At 43.5% G+C, this 19,858-nt stretch overlaps 1 protein-coding gene across 2 annotated transcripts in view; it reads right to left on the reverse strand.

Annotated features, from left to right (window-relative positions):
• Positions 1–6,325: 6,325 nt before the first annotated feature.
• The window catches only part of LOC119180610 (membrane-associated tyrosine- and threonine-specific cdc2-inhibitory kinase), a 41,004-nt gene continuing 27,471 nt past the window's right edge, over positions 6,326–19,858 (reverse strand). Inside the window, exons 8-13 of one of the 2 annotated variants that reach the window (XM_037431723.2) lie at positions 19,631–19,776; positions 16,099–16,264; positions 15,105–15,231; positions 12,590–12,673; positions 9,694–9,766; positions 6,326–7,231 (exon numbers count right to left, since the gene is read on the reverse strand). In XM_037431723.2, the coding sequence (XP_037287620.2) occupies positions 7,187–7,231; positions 9,694–9,766; positions 12,590–12,673; positions 15,105–15,231; positions 16,099–16,264; positions 19,631–19,776 (641 nt within the window). In that variant the 3' untranslated portion in view covers positions 6,326–7,186. Of the gene's footprint in view, positions 7,232–9,194; positions 9,405–9,693; positions 9,767–12,589; positions 12,674–15,104; positions 15,232–16,098; positions 16,265–19,630; positions 19,777–19,858 lie in introns of those variants that run through there. The other variant, XM_075874980.1, reaches the window with a different exon arrangement.

Here is a 19,858-nt window from a genome sequence, read left to right on the forward strand (position 1 = left end):
GACGTCACTGCTGGCTGAAGCAATATTTTCGTCCACAACAACCTTTCTGCACCGCTTACGCTACTTTCCGGTGAATGTCTCGGTCGAGTGGAGTACCTCAATTCCTCTTTATTCCTTAACATGCCAGACGAATCGTGCAGTAGTGCCTCGACCAAACTTCATGCCCTTTCCCCACTGGAATGCTCGTTGAGTGACACCTTCTCGAGTTCTGTCGCCGACACCTTAAGTGCCCATGAACGCGCCGAGCTTCTTAATCTCCTTTAGCACTTCGCGAATTCATTCGACGTTTCTCAGCCACAATTGGGTCGAACTTCCATAGTGCACCACTACATTGACACCAGTTCACACCAGCCATTGCATCAAAGACCATACCGTGTCTCTGCTGCAGAACGTCACGTCATCAACGACCAGGTCGAAGAGATGCTACGCCGTCGCGTCATTCAACCATCGCACAGTCCTTGGGCATCTCCTGTCGTTCTAGTTCGAAAGAAGGATGGATCAATTCGATTTTGCGTCGACTACCGGCGATTAAACAAGGTGACGCGGAAAGACGTCTATTTATTACCGCGCATCGACGACGTCCTTGACAGCCTCCAAGGAGCCGAATTCTTCTCCTCCTTAGACTTACGATCAGGATACTAAAAGGTTCTTATGGCAGAAGCTGATCGCCAGAAAACTGCGTTCATTACACCAGATGGCCTGTGCGACTTTAACGTAATGCCATTTGGGCTTTGTAATGCTCCTGCCACGTTTGAACGACTCATGGACAACACACTGCGTGGACTGAAGTGGTCTGTGTGTCTATGCTACCTCGACGACATTGTCGTTTTCTCTCCCGATTTTCCTACACATCTGCTTCGGCTCCAACTGGTTCTGACGTGTTTAACCAACGCTGGGCTCCAACTGAACCTTAAAAAGTGTCGCTTCGCCGCGCGAGAGCTGTCCATCTTGGGACAAATTATGTCCAAGCATGGTGTTCTACCCGACCCTGCAAAACTGCGAGCAGTCGCTGAGTTCCCGAAACCTACTACACTGAAAGAATTACGCAGTTTTGTTGGACTATGCTCGTACTTCTGGCGCTTCGTGCGAAATTTTGCGTCGATCATGTCACCACCGACCAACCTCCTACGCGGTGACGCAGACCTTTCATCCTGGTCTCCTGACTGCGACGTTGCGTTTGCCACGCTCCGTAGTCTGCTAACATCTCCTCCAATTCTTCGGCATTTCGACCCAACAGCTGCAACGGAAGTTCACACAGGCGCTAGCGGGGTTGGTCTTGGTGCTGTCCTCGCCCAACGCAAGCCGGGCTACTCCGAATAGGTCGTCGCTTATGCGAGTCGCACGCTTACTAAAGCTGAGGCCAATTACAGCGTCACTGAAAAGGAGTGCTTTGCGCTAGTGTGGGCGCTTCGCAAGTTCCGCCCTTATTTGTACGGTCACCCATTCAACCTGGTAACTGACCACCATGCACTTTGTTGGCTCGCCACATTGAAGGATCTTTCTGGCCGCCTAGCTCGGTGGGCACTGCAAATCCAGGAGTACGACATTCACGTCATCTATCGCAGCGGACGCAAGCATTCTGACGCCGACGCCCTGTCGCGTTCGCCTTTACCTCCCGACTCGGCCTGCGGAACCACTGGTACCAACTCCGTCGCATCTCTCGACCTCGACTCCTTTGCCAGTGAACAACACAAGGACCCGTGGATCGCTTCCCTTTTTGACTGTCTCGCTGGTTCGTCAACCACTGCGGTACCACGATCTCTCCGACGTCAAGCTGCTCATTTCGCCATACGTGATCGGCTGCTACACCGATGCAACTACGCCCCTGAAGGTCGTAAGTGGCTTTTGGTTGTCCCGCGCAGCTTGCGATCACAAATCTGCGCCTTCTTTCACGACGATCCCCAATGTGGTCATGCCGGAGTTTTCAAAACTTACGAACGCATTCGCCATCGCTTTTACTGGCGCAGAATGTATAATTTTGTTACAAAATTTGTTATGGGCTGCCCTGACTACCAACGCCGCAAGTCCCCCGCCTTTTCACTCGTCCGGTGCGCTTCAACCACTTCCGTGCCCTGCCAAACCTTTCGATCGGATCGGAATTGATCTCTATGGCCCTCTACCGACAACATCAGATGAAAATCAGTGGATCATAGTCGCTGTGGACCATTTAACACGCTACGCTGAGACCGCCGCCCTTCTAAGTGCCATAGCGCGGGACGTAGCATCCTTCGTCCTTCATCGCTTCATACTATGACATGGTGCACCTCGAGAACTACTAAGTGACCGAGGTCGAGCTTTCCTATCAGAAGTCGTCACGTCTCTGCTTTCTGAATGCCATGTTGTTCATCGCAAGACCACGGCATACCACCCGCAGACTAACGGGCTCACGGATAGATTTAACCGCACCCTTGGAGATATGCTCGCGATGTATGTGACATCCGATCATACTAACTGGGATCGCATTCTTCCATTCATCACGTTCGCATACAACACCGCGGCACAGTCTACTACTGGATTTTCACCTTTCTTTCTTCTTTATGGACGCGAACCATCCCACACCATCGACACTCTCCTTCCATATCGTTCTGATGCATCCGAATGCCCATCTGTGTCCGAAGCTGCCCAAAATGCGGAAGAGTGCCGTGAACTCGCACGCACATTTACATCGCAAGAACAGCAGCGCCAGAAAGAAAACAACGCCGACTCTTCACAGAGCCACAGCTATTCCCCGGGATCACTTGTATGGCTGGCTGTTCCTTACCAAACCCCCGGCCTTTCCTCAAAACTCGTTCCAAAGTACGAGGGACTATACCGCGTTTTGGAGCAAACCTCGCCGGTGAATTTTCTTATTGAACCACTTTCCCCATCTGACGACATGCGCCGGCAAGGACGTGACATCGTCCACGTCGCCCGCCTTAAGCCATATTATAGCCCTCTGGCTCCAGACTCTTAGGTCCCCTGGATGGCTCTTTTTCGGCGGGGGCAAACTGTAAAGAAGAAAACACATCGTTGGCAAGCAACATCGCCACCGCTTGGGTACTGGGTGCTGGGCTTCTCTCGCTCGGCTCGTGCCGATCATCGCCGGCATCTGCTTGACCATTGCTCTTTCCCGATAGTGTTTCATCGTAGGACCACCGACGCAACAGTCGCCAATAAACCCCTTTACAAAACAAAGATTGTCTGTACATAATAATCACACGAAATAGAAGCCACATATGTGGCACTTTCACTACCATCAGAGGAGTCAGATGCACTGTCATCGCCGTCACACATTGGCACCTCAGCATATGCTGTGGTCAGTTTGCGTTGCTTTGTATAAAGCCTGTGCACGTTATATCTGTTTGCAGTGAAATGCAGCAAATTGTGATGTGTCATTTTCATTATGAAAGTGCACGACAGAGGAAGGTAATTTTGCACACTAAATATAGCTGCATTGTGTTTTTTTTTTTTTGTGCCTGATGCTTGTGATGGTGAGTAGCATAAACGGCATCTCCTGCTGCATGTCGTTCAGGAAAAGTTACTGTAGGCTGAAAATAAGAAGACATTCAAACCTCAAAGAAAAGCTTGCAGACCTTCATAAGCAACTTGGCATATATAGCTTTGTCAAGCAAGCGGTATGCAATGGAGGTATATTCAAAAGTCAATGGAGGTATATTCAATGGAGGTATATTCAATGGCCAAGAGCAAGAAGAAATAAAATTCTAATAGAGAGAGAAGGTGCCAGGAAAAGTTCTTTTGCCAAGTGGAGAACTTTTTCTCCTATGACTCGTTCTGCCTGCACAGCCAACCTCCACAGCTGATCAAAGCCCCAATAAATCTACTCAGTTTCGATAAAGTGTTCGAGCGCAGTGCTAGATGGCTGTCGCACCTTGCAGCTAAATCCACGTGCTGCGGCGCAGTATGGCGCTCTAAACGAGTTCTGTGCAACAGAGTTGCTTCGATGCAAAAAAACAAGTTTGGTACCCAATGGCAAAGCTAAGGTGCATTCATGCAGGCTAAGTAGTAGATGTGATGGAGTGGCTTTAGGCAAAGCTGTTTCACCCCTTTATCTATCTCGAATTGTCACTCAAGGACAAAGTTTACATTTTTTTTTTCCAGAACCAACAATGTCGACACTGAAACTTCTATGAAACAAGGTTTCTAACGTGCCCCGCCGCGGTGGTCTAGTGGCTAAGGTACTCGGCTGCTTACCAGCAAATCGCGGGTTCGATTCCTGGCTGCGGTGGCTGCATTTCCAATGGAGGCGGAAATGTTGTAGGCCCGTGTACTCAGATTTGGGTGCACGCTAAAGAACCCCAGGTGGTCAAAATTTCTGGAGCCCTCCACTACGGCGTCTCTCATAATCAAATGGTGGTTTTGGGACGTTAAACCCCACAAATCAATCATCAATCAATCAATCAAGGTTTCTAACGTGACTGCATTAAAATGCAGATGCAAACTGGGTTTATTAGGGTGTACGAACCAAGGTGGCAGGGTGGCGGTGCCACGAGATCTAGGAGCTCCCTGAAGGAAAAGGGGGAAGGTGAGCACAACTACGGCTTCCACCACTTCTCCATCCTAAAAGTATGATCTTTATATTTTACAACATTTATTGTTGTCTTTTAATGAAACATTTATGTGCAAGCACATACTACGGTGATTAAATGTGCCATGTAGTCTGCCAATGACTAGAATGTAAACAAGTTCAGAAATCTTTTTGAACGTGAACCTTCCAGATCACCTTAAAAAAATGAGAACATCACCACAAAAAAACCATTGCAGCCAGGAAAGTGCTGTACTACACCAAATAGTTCCTCTACTCTGCAGATACTGGCTAAACAATTCTCAAAATCTTACAATGCAAGCTATGCTTAAGAAAAAAACTGCATGCTTTACTTTTGCAAAATTCTGACACCAATTCTTCAGTTAATCTTTCCGAGCGGGTTTGCAGACATTCACTCGATAACAGCTGTACTAATTTGTTTTTGGCTGAAACCTTCAACTGAACAAACTTTCTCACTGAGCACAAAATAAATTCAGTAAGCAGTATGATCAGATGAGCTGGCTACATACATCAGAGCCATTGATAAACAGAGTAGATCACATCCAGCATGAACATCTCATTAGCATTTGAGCTAGTAAAACTAGAACACTTTTTGATCTCCATAAGGTAAGTCCACTATATGGCATCTAATCATGGTGTCTACAGATGACATAATTCTCCAAATTGCATATTAATGGGACATTGAGGAGAAATAATGGCTTGGTTCAGAATTATAAACTACACTCTGCGAACTCTAATGCCATAATTTTGACCGCCATAAGTTCATTAGGAGATTATTAGGCGAAAAAATCAAGGTTAAAATTTCACTGAATGTCACGGCAAAATATTCGCATGTGACATCACAAATTTCATAATGCGTTTTTTGTATTTTTGTGACATTAGCTCGATGAAATTTTCAGAGACTTTAAGTGCTAGTTCTACGGCTCTCACAGAAGACAATGCACATTTTTATTGAGTAGAAGCTATGAAGGACCCAATAGATTACCCCAAAGTTTACTATTTCATGGTGTTTCGTGCAGGAATCTCACAAAGCCTCCACCCACAATTTTTTTTTCGAGAGTTTGCTTGCATATTAAGAGTCATGTCGCAGTAAATGTGGTGTTTTTGGTGTTGTAAAATTGCACTTTACTAATGCGCAAAAAATCATTTAGCACTTTAGTGTCCCTTTAAGCATCGGGTTATAGGAGTTTCTGAAAACTAACTAGGAGTTTTCTTTGGATGTGGACTACCCTATGCATTCACACGAGATGATGCTACAAGTACCATAGAAAAACTGATTTGATTGATTTGTGGGGTTTAACGTCCCAAAACCACGATATGATTATGAGAGACGCCGTGGTGAAGGTCTCCGGAAATTTAGACCACCTGAAGTTCTTTAACGTGCACCCAAATCTGAGCACACGGGCCTACAACATTTCCGCCTCCATTGAAAATGCAGCCACCGCAGCCGGGACTCAATCCAGCGAAATGTGGGTCAGCAACCTTAGCCACTAGACCACCGCAGCGGGGCTACCATAAAAAAGCAGAAAATCAGAACCGACCAATAAAAGTCGAACCAAGAACTAGAGAATGCACCTTGCACAATATAATCAACTTTTACGCAAGTTAGTCAAATCTGAAGCTGAGCCAAAGTCAACTATTTAGAGATCATGCTTCATCCACGCAAGGTCATCTACACAAAGCAATAGAACGACCATAAGGTGCAAATAGGTAGCAAGGAATTAAAAAAAAAAAGTACATAACAGTACTTCATATTTATGTGCAACAGATAATAAACGCAGCTGCCATATTTAAAATCGGTTTATTCAGACTCTGCTTCCTGCATCAATGCAATATGTACATAACGTACTAAAGGCGTCTGACACAGTTAGGCACCGACTGAAATTTACAGTGCATTGTTCAAAGAAACAAACTTTCAGACTTTCATAAAACAATGTCAAATGCCTGTTTGCCATTAAGGACACGTCATTAAAAATATAATAATAATAATAATAATAATAATAATAATAATAATAAAATAACCCACAGATTTTGACAAACTACAAACAGCCATTTGACTACAACAATAACATGCTGCTAAATTTATTGTGCTGGTTATAGTAAAATAATAAAATAAAAACTAAACTTACAAGAACAATGTGTCCCTAAAGAATAAAGAAAAACTAAGAACATTAAAAATTACTTAACTTTACCCGCTGTCAAATGAACATGTTGTAAACGTAAAGTGTCATAAATGTAAAATATATGTCGTAAACATTAAGATAAGTCATAAACATCAAATATAAAAAGCAAGCAGTGCTTATATACAGCACGAAATACTACTACAACACAATAAAAGTTCAATACAAAAAAAGAGTGCAATGGGCACATGGAAAAAAATATACGCAAAACTCTCACAACATTGATATCTTGGCAACGGCCAGTTTTAATATACTGCCACGTGAATGCGCAATATAAAATGTGTTCTTCTGGCAAAGCGAACACAACAATAAGCTATAAAACAAGTAAAATTACAAGAAAAGCTTGTATAAACATTTTCTAAATGCTGCTAATACAACAGTTGCAATTCCATTATGTACAACACTGAACCACATTACTCAGTTGACTAGCTGAAACAAGAGGACGGAGGACACCGGACATTATTTACAAGGAGTCGTCGCCACTTGAAGACATCGCTTCATCATCTGCCTATAAAGAAAAAGCGTACGATAAAGCAAACAAAAACAAGTAAACAAAGAAATAACTAAGTGCAATGTTGAACATAACAGGCAGCACACGTCAAGATAGAGATCCTCAACCAAAGTTATAAATAGGCTAGAAAGATATTGCCTACTAATCCAGGAGCCTCCTTGTAAACTAATCAATTTTAAAGTATTTCCTAAAGAAAGAAAACACTGGGGTTGGAAGCTATAAAAACAAAAAGGCAGAAAAACCGGCTTAAGTTTCTATATAGTACTGTGAAACCTCATTAATACGTACCTGCCAGGAATGGTGGCATAACTATGCACTAAACGTGCTACGCATTAACCACCAGCTGCAAATTTGCATCTCCGGATGAGTACCATCGCCGCCAAAAAAGGAATAAATCTAGTACCGCAAAAAATATTGCCCAAAGTGCACCACAAAGCAATTTCTTCATTTCTGCCGAAGTGCAGAAAAGAGTGTCACTCCCGCCCAACCGTGCGATAGCACGTGGTGGGGACGCCAAAGACCATTTAGAGGCCACTGGGGGGTCCAGGATACGTAGCGTGGTACGGCAACAAGATGGACATATTTGGCTTCCCGTGATACTCGTTCCGTGATGTGCTTGCAAGCAAAAGCTTTTTTTTTTTCTCTCTTTTCAATGCATCACAGTCGCAGAGGGTCAAATCGTCTATTGGCTAATTGTGTGCAGTGCTTTTCCTAGTTGACGCACGCCAAGTCTATTGATCCACTTGCCGTAGAAAAAGCCCACTCTGCTTCAGACCGAGCACAGATGCGGCGAGAGCCTGTTGGGCTAACGCGGTCATGACGAGCTTTATGCAAGTGATGCGCACATCTCGATGCTTCAGCAAACCTGGCAGCGAACGCAGGCGCTTTCGGGCTGTCACTCATCGTAAGTGTGCAGTATGAATAAAATAGTGCTACGCTTGCTATACTGTGCGCATGTTAGCGCCAATACAGCATGGTTTCTTGGTGCCTGCCACCAGCAACGCGAAACTCCACAACAGCGAGCTGCTTGGGTTTCTGCAAAGCGTTGCGTGCTTGAACACGGTCCCCCATAACGAAGCAGCAGCGATTGGCAGCCCAGCGCGTTCACGTAGCCCCCTGTTGAAAGTGTGCAGTAGGCTTAATTAAATGGCGCTATGCCACACGCTTTCCCTAGCCGGCAATAAGTCATACCGGCACGTTTGTCAGTATGACATACTACTTTCATGAGATGAAAATGAGCAAGGTTTCTTGATGCGACTAGAAATCCCACTAAAGAAAATACGCCCTCCTTATATTTCATCTGTGCCAAGCTCCAAGAGTTTTATGATGTTTAGTTGCCCCCCATGTGAGCAAAGAGCTACAAATTTGTGCTGTCAAGCAAGACAACCCCCGCATTCCTTCGAGTTTAAAGGTGTGCTCATCAAGGAATTCGCAAAAAGTGGGACCAGAATGAATGACAATTATTGGCATAAAGTAAGACACTGATTTTCCAAAGGAATATACATTCTGCAATGCCTGGATTATATTGTAAATTAAAAAAAAACAGATGTCGGAGCGCTACTGCTCCAGATTAAACTGCAATTAAGAAAACAAAAATACAGCAATGCATAATACGCAATTGTTGTAACTACCACATGAAAATGTGGTACAGCACACTGCTAAGCACCTTCTTACACTAAAACTGTGTGCTAGGATAAACCACACCAGCCGAGACATTGTAAACCGAACATTTTCAAAGTGTACAATGCAACTTTTACACACTGGAAAAATTTGTGCACAGTAGTACTGCAGGCCACCCTAGGTGCAGTTATGTGCATTGTCGAGTTTCACGTGCTCAGCCAGGGTGGCTGGTTCAACTTAAGCAAAAGCCAGTGGTGCATACATCAAGAATTCTTGAAAAAGAATAGTGTGCGAGTCCAAGACGTACGAAACAATTCTAGGGCTACAAATAAATGCAGCAAACCTCATGTGCATGGCCAGAGGGAAGGGGTCGGGGATGTCATGATGCTAAATGGCTCAGCACCAGTACACCACAGATATCTAGTGAAGTACTTCGCAGCTGCTACTGAATGATTAAAACGTATAGTAAAATGCAAAAATGTTTCAGGCAGTACCAAACGCGACAGCCAGAGCAATCGTCAACAGTAGCTGTCCAGAAGGAAGAGTCATGCTGGGGGAAAAAAAAAAGAACACCTGGTTCTGTGCCTCTTGATGCAGGTGTTTTAAGGCAACGCACACTTGTGCACTGACACACTGAATACACTTCACACGACAACATACACTGCTTTCCCTGACATGGTGCAAAAATTCTTTTGGCATAGAAAAGCTGCTTTACGGATTTTGAAACATGTCCACTGGAAGAAAGTACATAATCTATACCTTCAAGAAAAGGCAAAACAGCAGGGCAGTGACAAAAGTGCTGTCAGTTATGCACCTGCTACAAACACCACACTACTTACTGGGAAAAGTTTCTTGACCGTTGCATCATTCGCACTGAGATTGAAAGGCACTGGCTTGATGGCAGAGTAAAGCCTGAAATGGACACAGTTCGCGAATGCCATGATTTTTCCAAGTATGGCAGATACAGATGCAAAAATTCGCGAACAAAAATCCTTTTTTTCAGTTTCATATGTGTTAGTGCCTACGAGTGCTTTTTAAGGAAAGCTAATGAGAAAAAGGGCAGACAACTTAGCCTGGAGGGCATCCAATTAACTATGTACCCTGCAGCATAGTTTATTGACAGACTAACTATACAGTGCACTAAGTGCATTTTGTGTCTCACTATGCCATTTTCGTGCGTAGCTGTCAAGAAGTCTCAAACCCTCACTTGTCAAAGCAGTGTTTTGATACCTAGTACAAACTCCAAATTCAGGCACGGAGAATGCATGGCAAATAGCCATGGTTAATGAAAGAGGTAAAGTAGGGCACTGGAAGGTCTACTTAAATCCAGAAGTCTATACTCTGTGCCATAAACCATGAAGTGTTTGAATGATCTGGAAAATGTAAAGTGTTCTGTCGCGAATACATTCCAGCATTGTCTCCCCATCAAAATACATAGTACTAAGAGCTAATGTGTGCCGATGTTGCATGCTTAGGTTTGTTCGATTAGAGAATTTCAGGCGCGAAGTGAATTTGAAGCGAATAGTTATCTTAGTCGAATAATTTTGAATCGAATTCGAATAGTGTATATCACACGTTATAAAGGAAAATGGGCATATTTGTCATGATGCAACTAGCCTGCACAATATATATATATTTCAAAATTGAAACAAGACCTGTGAAAATGCCATTTTTTCGGTTCAAAGAAACTCAATAATTGCAGGATTTGACTTTTAGTAAAATGCAAGTGATAACCTGAAAATATGTTATGCTTTAATATTTGCTATAATTAGAGAATATAAGCCGGTATAACAAGCTTCTGAACGTCAAAAATGGTGAATCAATGTGATGGTAAAATGTTAAATTTAACCTTAAAGTGGGGCTTTGCGGCAATGCACATTTCCAATACTATAATGTTTTTGCGGCTTAGCAGCTCTCCACTGCAATGAAACCACCTTCACAGGAGTTAGGAGCGGACTAATAGACACCTATTCGTTCATTTCGAATACTTCAAAATTTTCAATAACAAATTTGAATTGAAGCGAATTCGAATACTGTAATATTCATTCAAATATTCGCACAAGTCTGATGCTTAGCATTTTATAGAACATGAATGCACCTACAGACACACACACACTTCCTGCCAAACATGCATTTTACAAACAGTTATTGGCGTAGGACATGGCAAGCAGTGGACATGTACCACCAAAAGGAGTCTAGTGACAACAAAAGCAATTCTTGCTAAAAGCAAAACTTTTTGCAAGCAACCTATTTTAATTTGGACAATATTTTAAAAAAGCTCAAATTTATAAGCTTTATAGAAAATCTGAGAAAGCGGGCAAGTCTATATAGTGCGGCTGCATCTGAAAACTTGGCGAGTCACAGTCAATACGTGTGAATGGCCTTTGAAATGTTACTCTCCAACTTGGCCGGCACAAAGGATTGGCTTTGTTATGCTGAACCTGCGGCGGTAACCTAAACAATAGCTTCGAGTTCAGTCTCTGGAGGTTTTTTTTTTCCATTATTTAATACATGCAGCAGTCCGTAAACCAAGCAGGAGAGGCGAAGAAAGGGAACATGACCAGAGACACCCTTCTGCCCTATATACTGAGAAAAATGTGACATTATTTTTAGGTTTGCTTGTCCCTTGCTGCCAATGTCCCACAGAGTTGACATCCACCCAAGCACATTGAAATGCCACTGTGCTGACGGTGCACTTGTACCCATTTCAACTATTTTAATGGCAGATACCTGGCAGCCGCTGCAATGCTTCACCATTCCACCGGGCTGTAGTGGGACAAGGTGCGCCCAGAGACCTTTGAAGATCTTCAACTTTAGGGACGAGTACATAACCAAGCATATGGCTAGAACGCACCTCTACTTGTTGGGAAAAGGCTGGTGGTTAACGAAGATCCATGAGCAATAGAAGCGGGTGCTCTGAAAATTCACTACCTATGCCGTTTTACCCAACACTGTGAGGATATTTAAACGCCTGCAGGATTGAATTGCTCCTCTTCTTTAAATTGTAGTAGAAAACTATGCCAATGGGAGCATTTTGAGCTAACAACAACAACAAAAAAAATGCTAGGCCTGCGCGTAAGGCGCAGAACAGTCACAGCGAAAGCTAGAAGAGCAGCCTTGCAGAGCCTTTTCAAGCATTCATTGGGTAACTACTGCAAGCACACAAGCTTGATACCCACTACTGCATTATTATTACAAATTTTTTGGTAGTATGCCGGCATTTGCTATGCTATTTTTCGCCATTCTTCTGAGAATTGTGGTATCCACTAAACACTTGCAAGGAATTTTGTGCCAATTGTTCATGCAGCGGCTGACAACGATGAAGAATTATGGCTGAAGTGGGTATGCGCCACAGTTAATAGGGGAACAAGAACAAGCTTTTGTAATGGGTTGGAGCTTTGGATGACCCACTCGTTACGCTATTCGCATTGTGCGACGACTGGTTGCTCTTTCGCTGTTTTCAAACCTTTTGTAAGTCATATTAACGTGATTGCTTTCCCAACATCAAGCCTGCCTAGCGCAAGTTGTGACAAGTCACAAGCACCGGTGTAGCTCAGTGGTAAAATACTGAGCTGGCACCCAACGCACCCGGGTTTGAGCCCTACTATGTCATTGGTGCTAGGTTCTTCCTTTTCTAATTTCGCCATCGGTGGCGGCGGCGAACAACTTTACAGTGGGGCGTGATCCGAGCTGTGATCTCATAACCGCTTTCACTGTAAAATGAAGCTCACCAACCTTGCACGCCGAGACATGAATAAGGCTGTTGGTGTGCTGCGCAATCGGGGGTCACTCCTATGCCTAAGAGGCCTGGGTGTCGACCTGTTGGAGGAAGAATAATACATTGTAGTAGCCCATGCACATCTAGAAAAAAAAAATCAGGCAATTTTCTGCACCATTCTGCCTCTGAAGATATGCTTGGCTACCCACGATTTTTGAAGAAAAATAAACGTGCACAGCCTAGGACTGCGAGAGATGACGAGGAAGTTGGAAATAACAAGGGCAAGATGGCTCAGTGTCAGATTTCTAGCATTAACACAGTTTTCTTACAAGCTTCACCATCAAAATTCTATGTTGTAGAAATCGGGACAAGTACCTCTCCACCTTAACATGCATTCAGCTATCAGAGGTCTATAACAGCTAGTCCCCAATTTTCAGAACTTCACCCATGTCACTGCCATGCTCTACGGCATTTTGCATACCTTGATGAACAGTGACCTGCTCTACACACAGCATGGCCTATGAAACTCCATTTTTTACTTAAAGGGGCCGTGCAACACTTTTTCAGCACTGTCAAAAAAATGCTACTTATCTATAATATAGGCTCATGAAAGTATGCAAGCCAAATCTATCGCAGAACGCGACCTAGAATCTACAAATAATTCACAAAATGTGCTAGAAACTGTTCCCTCTTCTCTAGACATACGATAGCATAAACCACCACGGTGTAAAAAAATAATTTAGGTGAGCACACTCTGCCCCACAGCGTGTCAGATAATGTTCAGCGCTTTCAGCCCCTCTAGGCGCCCTCGTTACAGCGCCCCCAACACAACTGTGGCTGGCGTATGTACTATAAACGATGGGCTGCATGTGTAGAGTCTATAACGGCGTTGCGTATGCCAGAACACCGTGGGGACAACTCCAGCGTTCACCACATGTGGCGTTTTTCAGTCGCAAAAAACTCAGCATTTGTTTCTAGCTTTAATTGCTGGCACATGCGGCGAGATTTGAAGAATACAATAAAAAAGAAAAATGGAGTGCGAGTCTTCCACATAGTACACGGACCCTTTAGGCTCCCCTCGTTGCAGTGCTTTGCATTTGTGCCACTATATTGTGGCCGACGCATGTACCAAAGCAGAATTTTTATCTGGACCCGGTCTCCGTCGCAGGAGGCAGAGACTGCAAAAACTGTGCAAAAAAGAGACGAGAACACAGAAGGCACACGCACAAGCGTAGACTAGTAAATGAAATTTTATTGAAGGAAACACAAGTATAACTAGCAAAAAAGTGTATTAGATAATCTATCTCTATATGGTGCAATGCGATTGAAGATTTCGTGACACACGTGTCGCCATACTTGTGAATATAAAAGCCGCAGCAACTTCTTTCGCTGTCCTATCTCTGTGCCGGGACAATACCTTTGTTTTGCGAAGTAAAGGGTTGCACTTGCAATGTCTGAAATGTAGGCACAGATTCAACGAAGGCTGGGCCCTTAGCAATGCTCTGTGATCCATTACACGGTCATTCAAACACCTCCCGGTTTGCCCGATATAGCATTTACAACATTGATGCGATTGCAAGTGTCACCCTTTAGCTGCAGTTAGCATGGACACCTCCAGATGCTACCACATACCTATGCGTTGAAAGACACGTGGCAGCATCTTCTTGCTTCCTTCTCATCTGTGGCAACTACGTGACACATATTCTTGCTCCCTTGTCATCCCCCTTTTCCCTTCATAGCCTTCAGCACGCTCACTGGAGTAACAGGAGAGAAAATGCTTTGCGCATGCAATAAAGCCTTGCAGTACCTTTCGTACTTGACGATTTCAAAAGTTTTTTTGTGGCAGTCTATTAAAGAGGCAAGCTCTTTTAATGATGCCATAAGATGATTACTTGAAAACATGCAGCAGCGTCCCTTTAAGTAGACGATTAGGTAACCTTCATTTGCACCAGAAATTACACTACCACCTTCCCCTAGTCTTTCAGTTACCATACATTCCATATTCTGCCCATCCCCCATCCAAACCCTTTGTGTCATAAAGTGATCCTGTACATTAAAAATAAAGCTTCGGCACATTTCCTGCATCTTCAATATCGCCAGAAGTGTGCAGCCACAAAACAGATCAATGCTTTCCAAAATAATGAATATGGGATTATTGGCACCTGGACTGCCTATTTTGATTTATTGACATGTGGGGTTTAACGTCCCAAAACCAATACTATATGACTATGAGATATGCCGTAGTGGAGGACTCTGGAAATTTCAACCACCTAGGGTTCTTTAATGTGCACCCAAATCTGAGCACACGGGCCTACAGCATTTTTGCCTCCATCGAAAATGCAGCTGCCGCAGCCGGGACTCAGTCTTACGACCTGTGGGTCGGTAGTAGAGTACCTTAGCCACCAGACCACCGCGGCGGAGAGACTGCTTATTTTAAACACCTGAGGCGTTGTTCTACTGGTGAAACATAACCTTGACTTATTGGAATTTTGCAGCTTTCCATGGCAACTAGGACTGAGATTTCGAACAAACCTTTTAGGCGAGTACTCTCCTTGGCCCAAGTTGCTTTCGAATCCACTGAAGTGTAATTCCGAGATGTCTTGGTCTTCAAGTGCATATTCAAGTGCATAATTAAAAGAAGAGTCTGCACGTGTTTCATCTGACAGGGAGAAAAAAAATTGTCATACCTAAATTGATTTTGACAATGCATAAACAGTACCCATAATGACAACACACAATGCCTGCAACTATTAAACTGAAAAGTTTAAATCTGAGACTCTCTAATTCACTTATATAGATTCCTGAAACTTGGATTGATTTAGCTTCTTCATGCACAAAATATGCGCTGAACCATGAGTATTTTAAGAGTCATTAGAACTAAACTGAATGGCAACATGTTACAACTTGCATCCTAGAGTGCACGATGGTCAGATTAATCGTACGTAGTCACTGGGTGGTGCAGATTAATCTGAAGCCCTGTACTAGGGGGTCTCGCATAAGAGTGCCCTTTTTGAGATTCTGTTAACATGGACAGCACCAATGCTTGCTAGGGTTCATATTAGCCATGGTTAGATCCAATAAAATCAGTAACTTTGCAATTAGAATAGCTGTGCCAACAAAATTAGAGCATTTGGTAAGACAAAATAGTCCCAGTTTTAGCAAAGCATTTTAAGTTCTATACACAACCCAGAAATGCAGCTTCGGTAACAATAGAATGTTAAAATAACCTGAGACTGTTTAGAACTTGTCCAGGATAAACCCTTGAGCTTAAAATATTATTGGTGGGTAAATTTCCCCCGTTAATTTCCCTGAGGGGTTACGGCTTTTTGAATCGCTATAAGAGCTACACTGCCTAGCCGTAATTGAAAAGATATGATAAATGTAGCACTTTTCTGGCTAAGGTAACAAGGTCAGGACAAAGCAATTACTATCACCAAACCAGCCATGACGAGTAATTCGCGAAGCGGCGGTGCATCATGGGATAAATGCAACGCTGTAGCCAAGCAGACAAGCACTAAGCACTGACCATCTGAAAAGTGGCAGCCTTTGAGGACCGACGTCGAAGAGGAGGCACTAGAATGGGAGGATATGATGAAACTCTTGAGGCAAGATACTGGAACCTTCCAGGCAGATTGAAGGAATGACTGCATCCAGAATAAGGTCAGCAGCAGCAGGTCCTGGACACAGGCGATCTAAAGAGCAGGAAGTTGGACGAAAATGTTAGAACATGTCCACAGTCGAGAGCTTTGAGAATTGAAAGGCTCATATTTCTGAAAAGCAAATTAGTGCTCGAATGCAGGAATGAGCCGAGACTAATCACCTACCACAAAGATTTGAGCGAGCACTTGCCATCTTCGCATTTTCACGACATTCCAGGAGAGCCCTCCTCCCTCCTGCCCCCACACCATTCATGCACCACATCCAATCGGCTGGCTTGAATCCCATCCCACACCGTTCAGCAGCCAGATCTCTGCGCATTAAATTTGCTCTTGAATTTCGAATCGGCAGCGAATTTCATCTCAACCCTGTCAAGCCACGGCACTTTCCTTGAAGGGACACTTAAGTCAAATAACAATTTACGTCAGAGTGAAAGCTCAATGTATGACAACATCTGAAACGAAAATATTATCAACAACAGTGCCCTACTTACTGAGAAATTAAGGTGAATTCACAAGAACACATGCGCTGCAGTAGGAAATTCTCAAAATTATCCTGGTGATATCAGTTGTACCGCTCACAATTAATCACTAACTAGTAATCGAACCAGAGGCACTAAATGACCTTCAGTGCATCAAGAGGCACAAGAAAATTCTGCTTGATCGTTTCTGCTTGATTCATGAAAAAAAAACAACCGCTGGACATTACTATAGGGAATGGCGCGAGTGGTTCAAAAATTAAATTTTCGCGTAATTACAAGCGGGGCACAGTTGTGCCAAAAAACGTCTGCAATCTTGGAACCAATGGTGGGAAATTGATCAATGGCCGTTCTTACTGCTGCGGCTCCCACTGCTTTTGATCTGCTGCTAATAGCGCAGTAAAGCCGGGCAACGTTGTGTACGGCAACAGTGACGTCAGTCGGTCCGGTCGGTCCGCTTCTTGAGGCAGGTAATTTGCAGTGCGCTAACCCGATGCGGACCACTAAACGTAGTTTTATTTCAAAATAGGTCTTTCCTTGGCACAAAAGTAATACTACAAGGTTTCTGGGCCGCCGTTTCAACAATCAACGTCGACTTAATAGTTGCCTTTAGTGTCCCATTATTGACTAATACTGTTTGTATAAAGTAAATGTGACTGTTTTCTGACCCTCGAAAGTCAGTTTCATGATTTTCTTGATTAATGTGAAAAATTGGGAACATTGGTATACAACTGCAAAAGACTGCAGCAGAAAAAAAAAAAAAAGACAGCACTTGTCCTCCTTCATTCACGTGCGAGTGTTTTTATTTCAGCTGCGTGAATAGCAAAATTTTTGCTGTGAAGCGAATTCAAATATTACAGTGTGAGTGCCAACTGAATCCAACATTTTTGGAATATTACTAGAATATCTTTTAAATAAAAGTAATATTGCAGAAAAAGTTTGAGAGGGTTCATAAGCATTTTATGAGACAGCAACATGAAAGTTCTTTTTGTTAAGTTGATGAAACCCTGGTGGGATGGTGTTTCATAGTTGTTTATTAAAAGGCCACTCACCAGGCCCAATACCGAATTTTAGTTAGACAGAGGAAGTTGTTGGGTGTGCGATGAGGAACATTTTGCCAGAAAAATTTTTCGAATCGGTTGACGACAAGTGGAGAAAAGTTTTTTGAAGCGGTGCAAAACGAGGATGAGAGGAGGCGAGCTTGAAACTCTTGCCATTCTTCCGCGTAGCCTTGGCAAGCCAAATCTCTTCCCCACCCTCTCCAGCATCTAACCATGAGGTGACGTGCGCATGACGTGCCTAAACAAGTCCAACCCCCCAGCACACGAGCAGCGTTGCTGTGTTGACCAGCGTTATTTTGTGGTCTTCTGCCTGTTTCTGCGGGATGGTTTAAAACGCAGGCTCAGACGCGGTAGATGAGAAAAATAAGTGCGCGAACACGTAGGAGCGTTTTACGGCGGTCGTCTGCTCGATACGCTGACCGCGGGGACATGAACGCATGCGAAACGCTGGCACATTAGCCCCGCAACTCGTAGCATTTCATGAGAAAAAATAAAAGAAAAATGCGTGCAATTTTTTGTGTCTCATTATTTATTTCAAGTTTTATTAATATCTCAAAGCAACAAATACATAAACTGCGCATGTTGTCTTAAATAATTTTTGCTATGTCACGTGGTATGCTATTGACGTCAGGGCAGAGTTGTCTACTTAGAGGATCAACGTAACTGCATTGCCGTGTACGTAGGGCCATTGATACGCCACGTCATGTCCTCATTTTCTCGGCGTACGCTGGCAGAAGGAAGGGGGAGCAGCGTTCATCTTGAAATTTGACCCATTTCCGCAACGCGTATCGTTGCAAGTTTTGGCAGACGTGATCATGAACACCTCATCTATGCATTGTACTTGTCAGCTCATAATTGTCAAACCTGGTGAGTGGCCCTTTAAAGAAAGAGGCAATGCAGAGGCTGAATCATATTTATGTACATGATTTCGTGCAACATAAGTGTTGTCGGCAACACTTTACAAGTCAAAGAACAAGACGCTCTTTCCTCAGCCTCTTCTCCGCTTTCAACTTCTGCGGAAGCCCCACTGATGCGGTGAACAAGGTTATGCTCTCTTTGAGTACAGGGTTCCAAATCTATCTCGGATGTCAATATACAAGAATATCTGCAAATTATGATGCTAAAAATCTTTGGCGTCCCATTTTTCCACTTTCCTGTCTAAATTTAATGTCCGAAATAGCAATAATTGAGCACCCACTTCTGCCACATCTGTAATCTCCATGTTGGATTCTGCGTTACTTTTTTTTTTTTAAGTCAATACATTTGCCACCACTGCAGCGACTGAAAAAAAAAAAAAAAAAACTTTGCCGCAACACAAAAATGTAACGTGGTAAAGCATTTAAAAACCAGGAAGGGCTATTTTAGTATAATGTTGCCTTTATTTGTCTTTGGAAAATTCGGATAGTTCGAATAGCGATAATTCCATTAAAAATTGAATCAAATATCAAACGCTATTAGAAAATTATTCTAATTTCGAATAATCGCGCACCCTTAGTTTTTATTTTTTTTTCTACACTGCCATTTTTTCTTTTTTTTTTGCATTTGTTGGACTCATCAGAAAAGCCTCATCTCTCTGTTGGGCAGCCAAAGAAAGTGTTTATAGTAGCATGCCCTGTCACCATTATGTTACAAAAAAGACAGAGGCCTAGACCTGCTTTCATAGGGCGCACAGCTTTATATCAAAATTGATGGGGTTTTAAGTGCCAAAATTACAATACAATTATGAGGCATTTTGACCACTTCGGGTTCTTTTAACGTGCGCCTAAATCTAAGGACACTGGCCTCAAGCATTTCCGAGGCAGAGTTTCGATCAGGCCACCTTCTTTATGAGGTAGAAGAATGGAAACACGGAAAATGCTCACAGCTCTCCTTCGCGTCACATAGAGCCTTCGCCAAAAGTGCACCCTGCGGATTTCGGGAAGGGCCAGCAGCTGGTCTGCAGTGATCCGCCGTTTTGGGTCAGGCTGCATCATTTGTGGGATTACATTGCGCAGCTGGGGAGAGAGACCTGCAAAGGCATAAATTCACATTCTTCAACAAAAACAAGAGAAAGGTTAACAAGGAAGCAATGGGGGCTAGTTGGTACCCAT

This window comes from Rhipicephalus microplus, chromosome 10 (genome assembly GCF_043290135.1).
Source record: "Rhipicephalus microplus isolate Deutch F79 chromosome 10, USDA_Rmic, whole genome shotgun sequence".
NCBI classification, from domain to species: domain Eukaryota; kingdom Metazoa; phylum Arthropoda; class Arachnida; order Ixodida; family Ixodidae; genus Rhipicephalus; species Rhipicephalus microplus.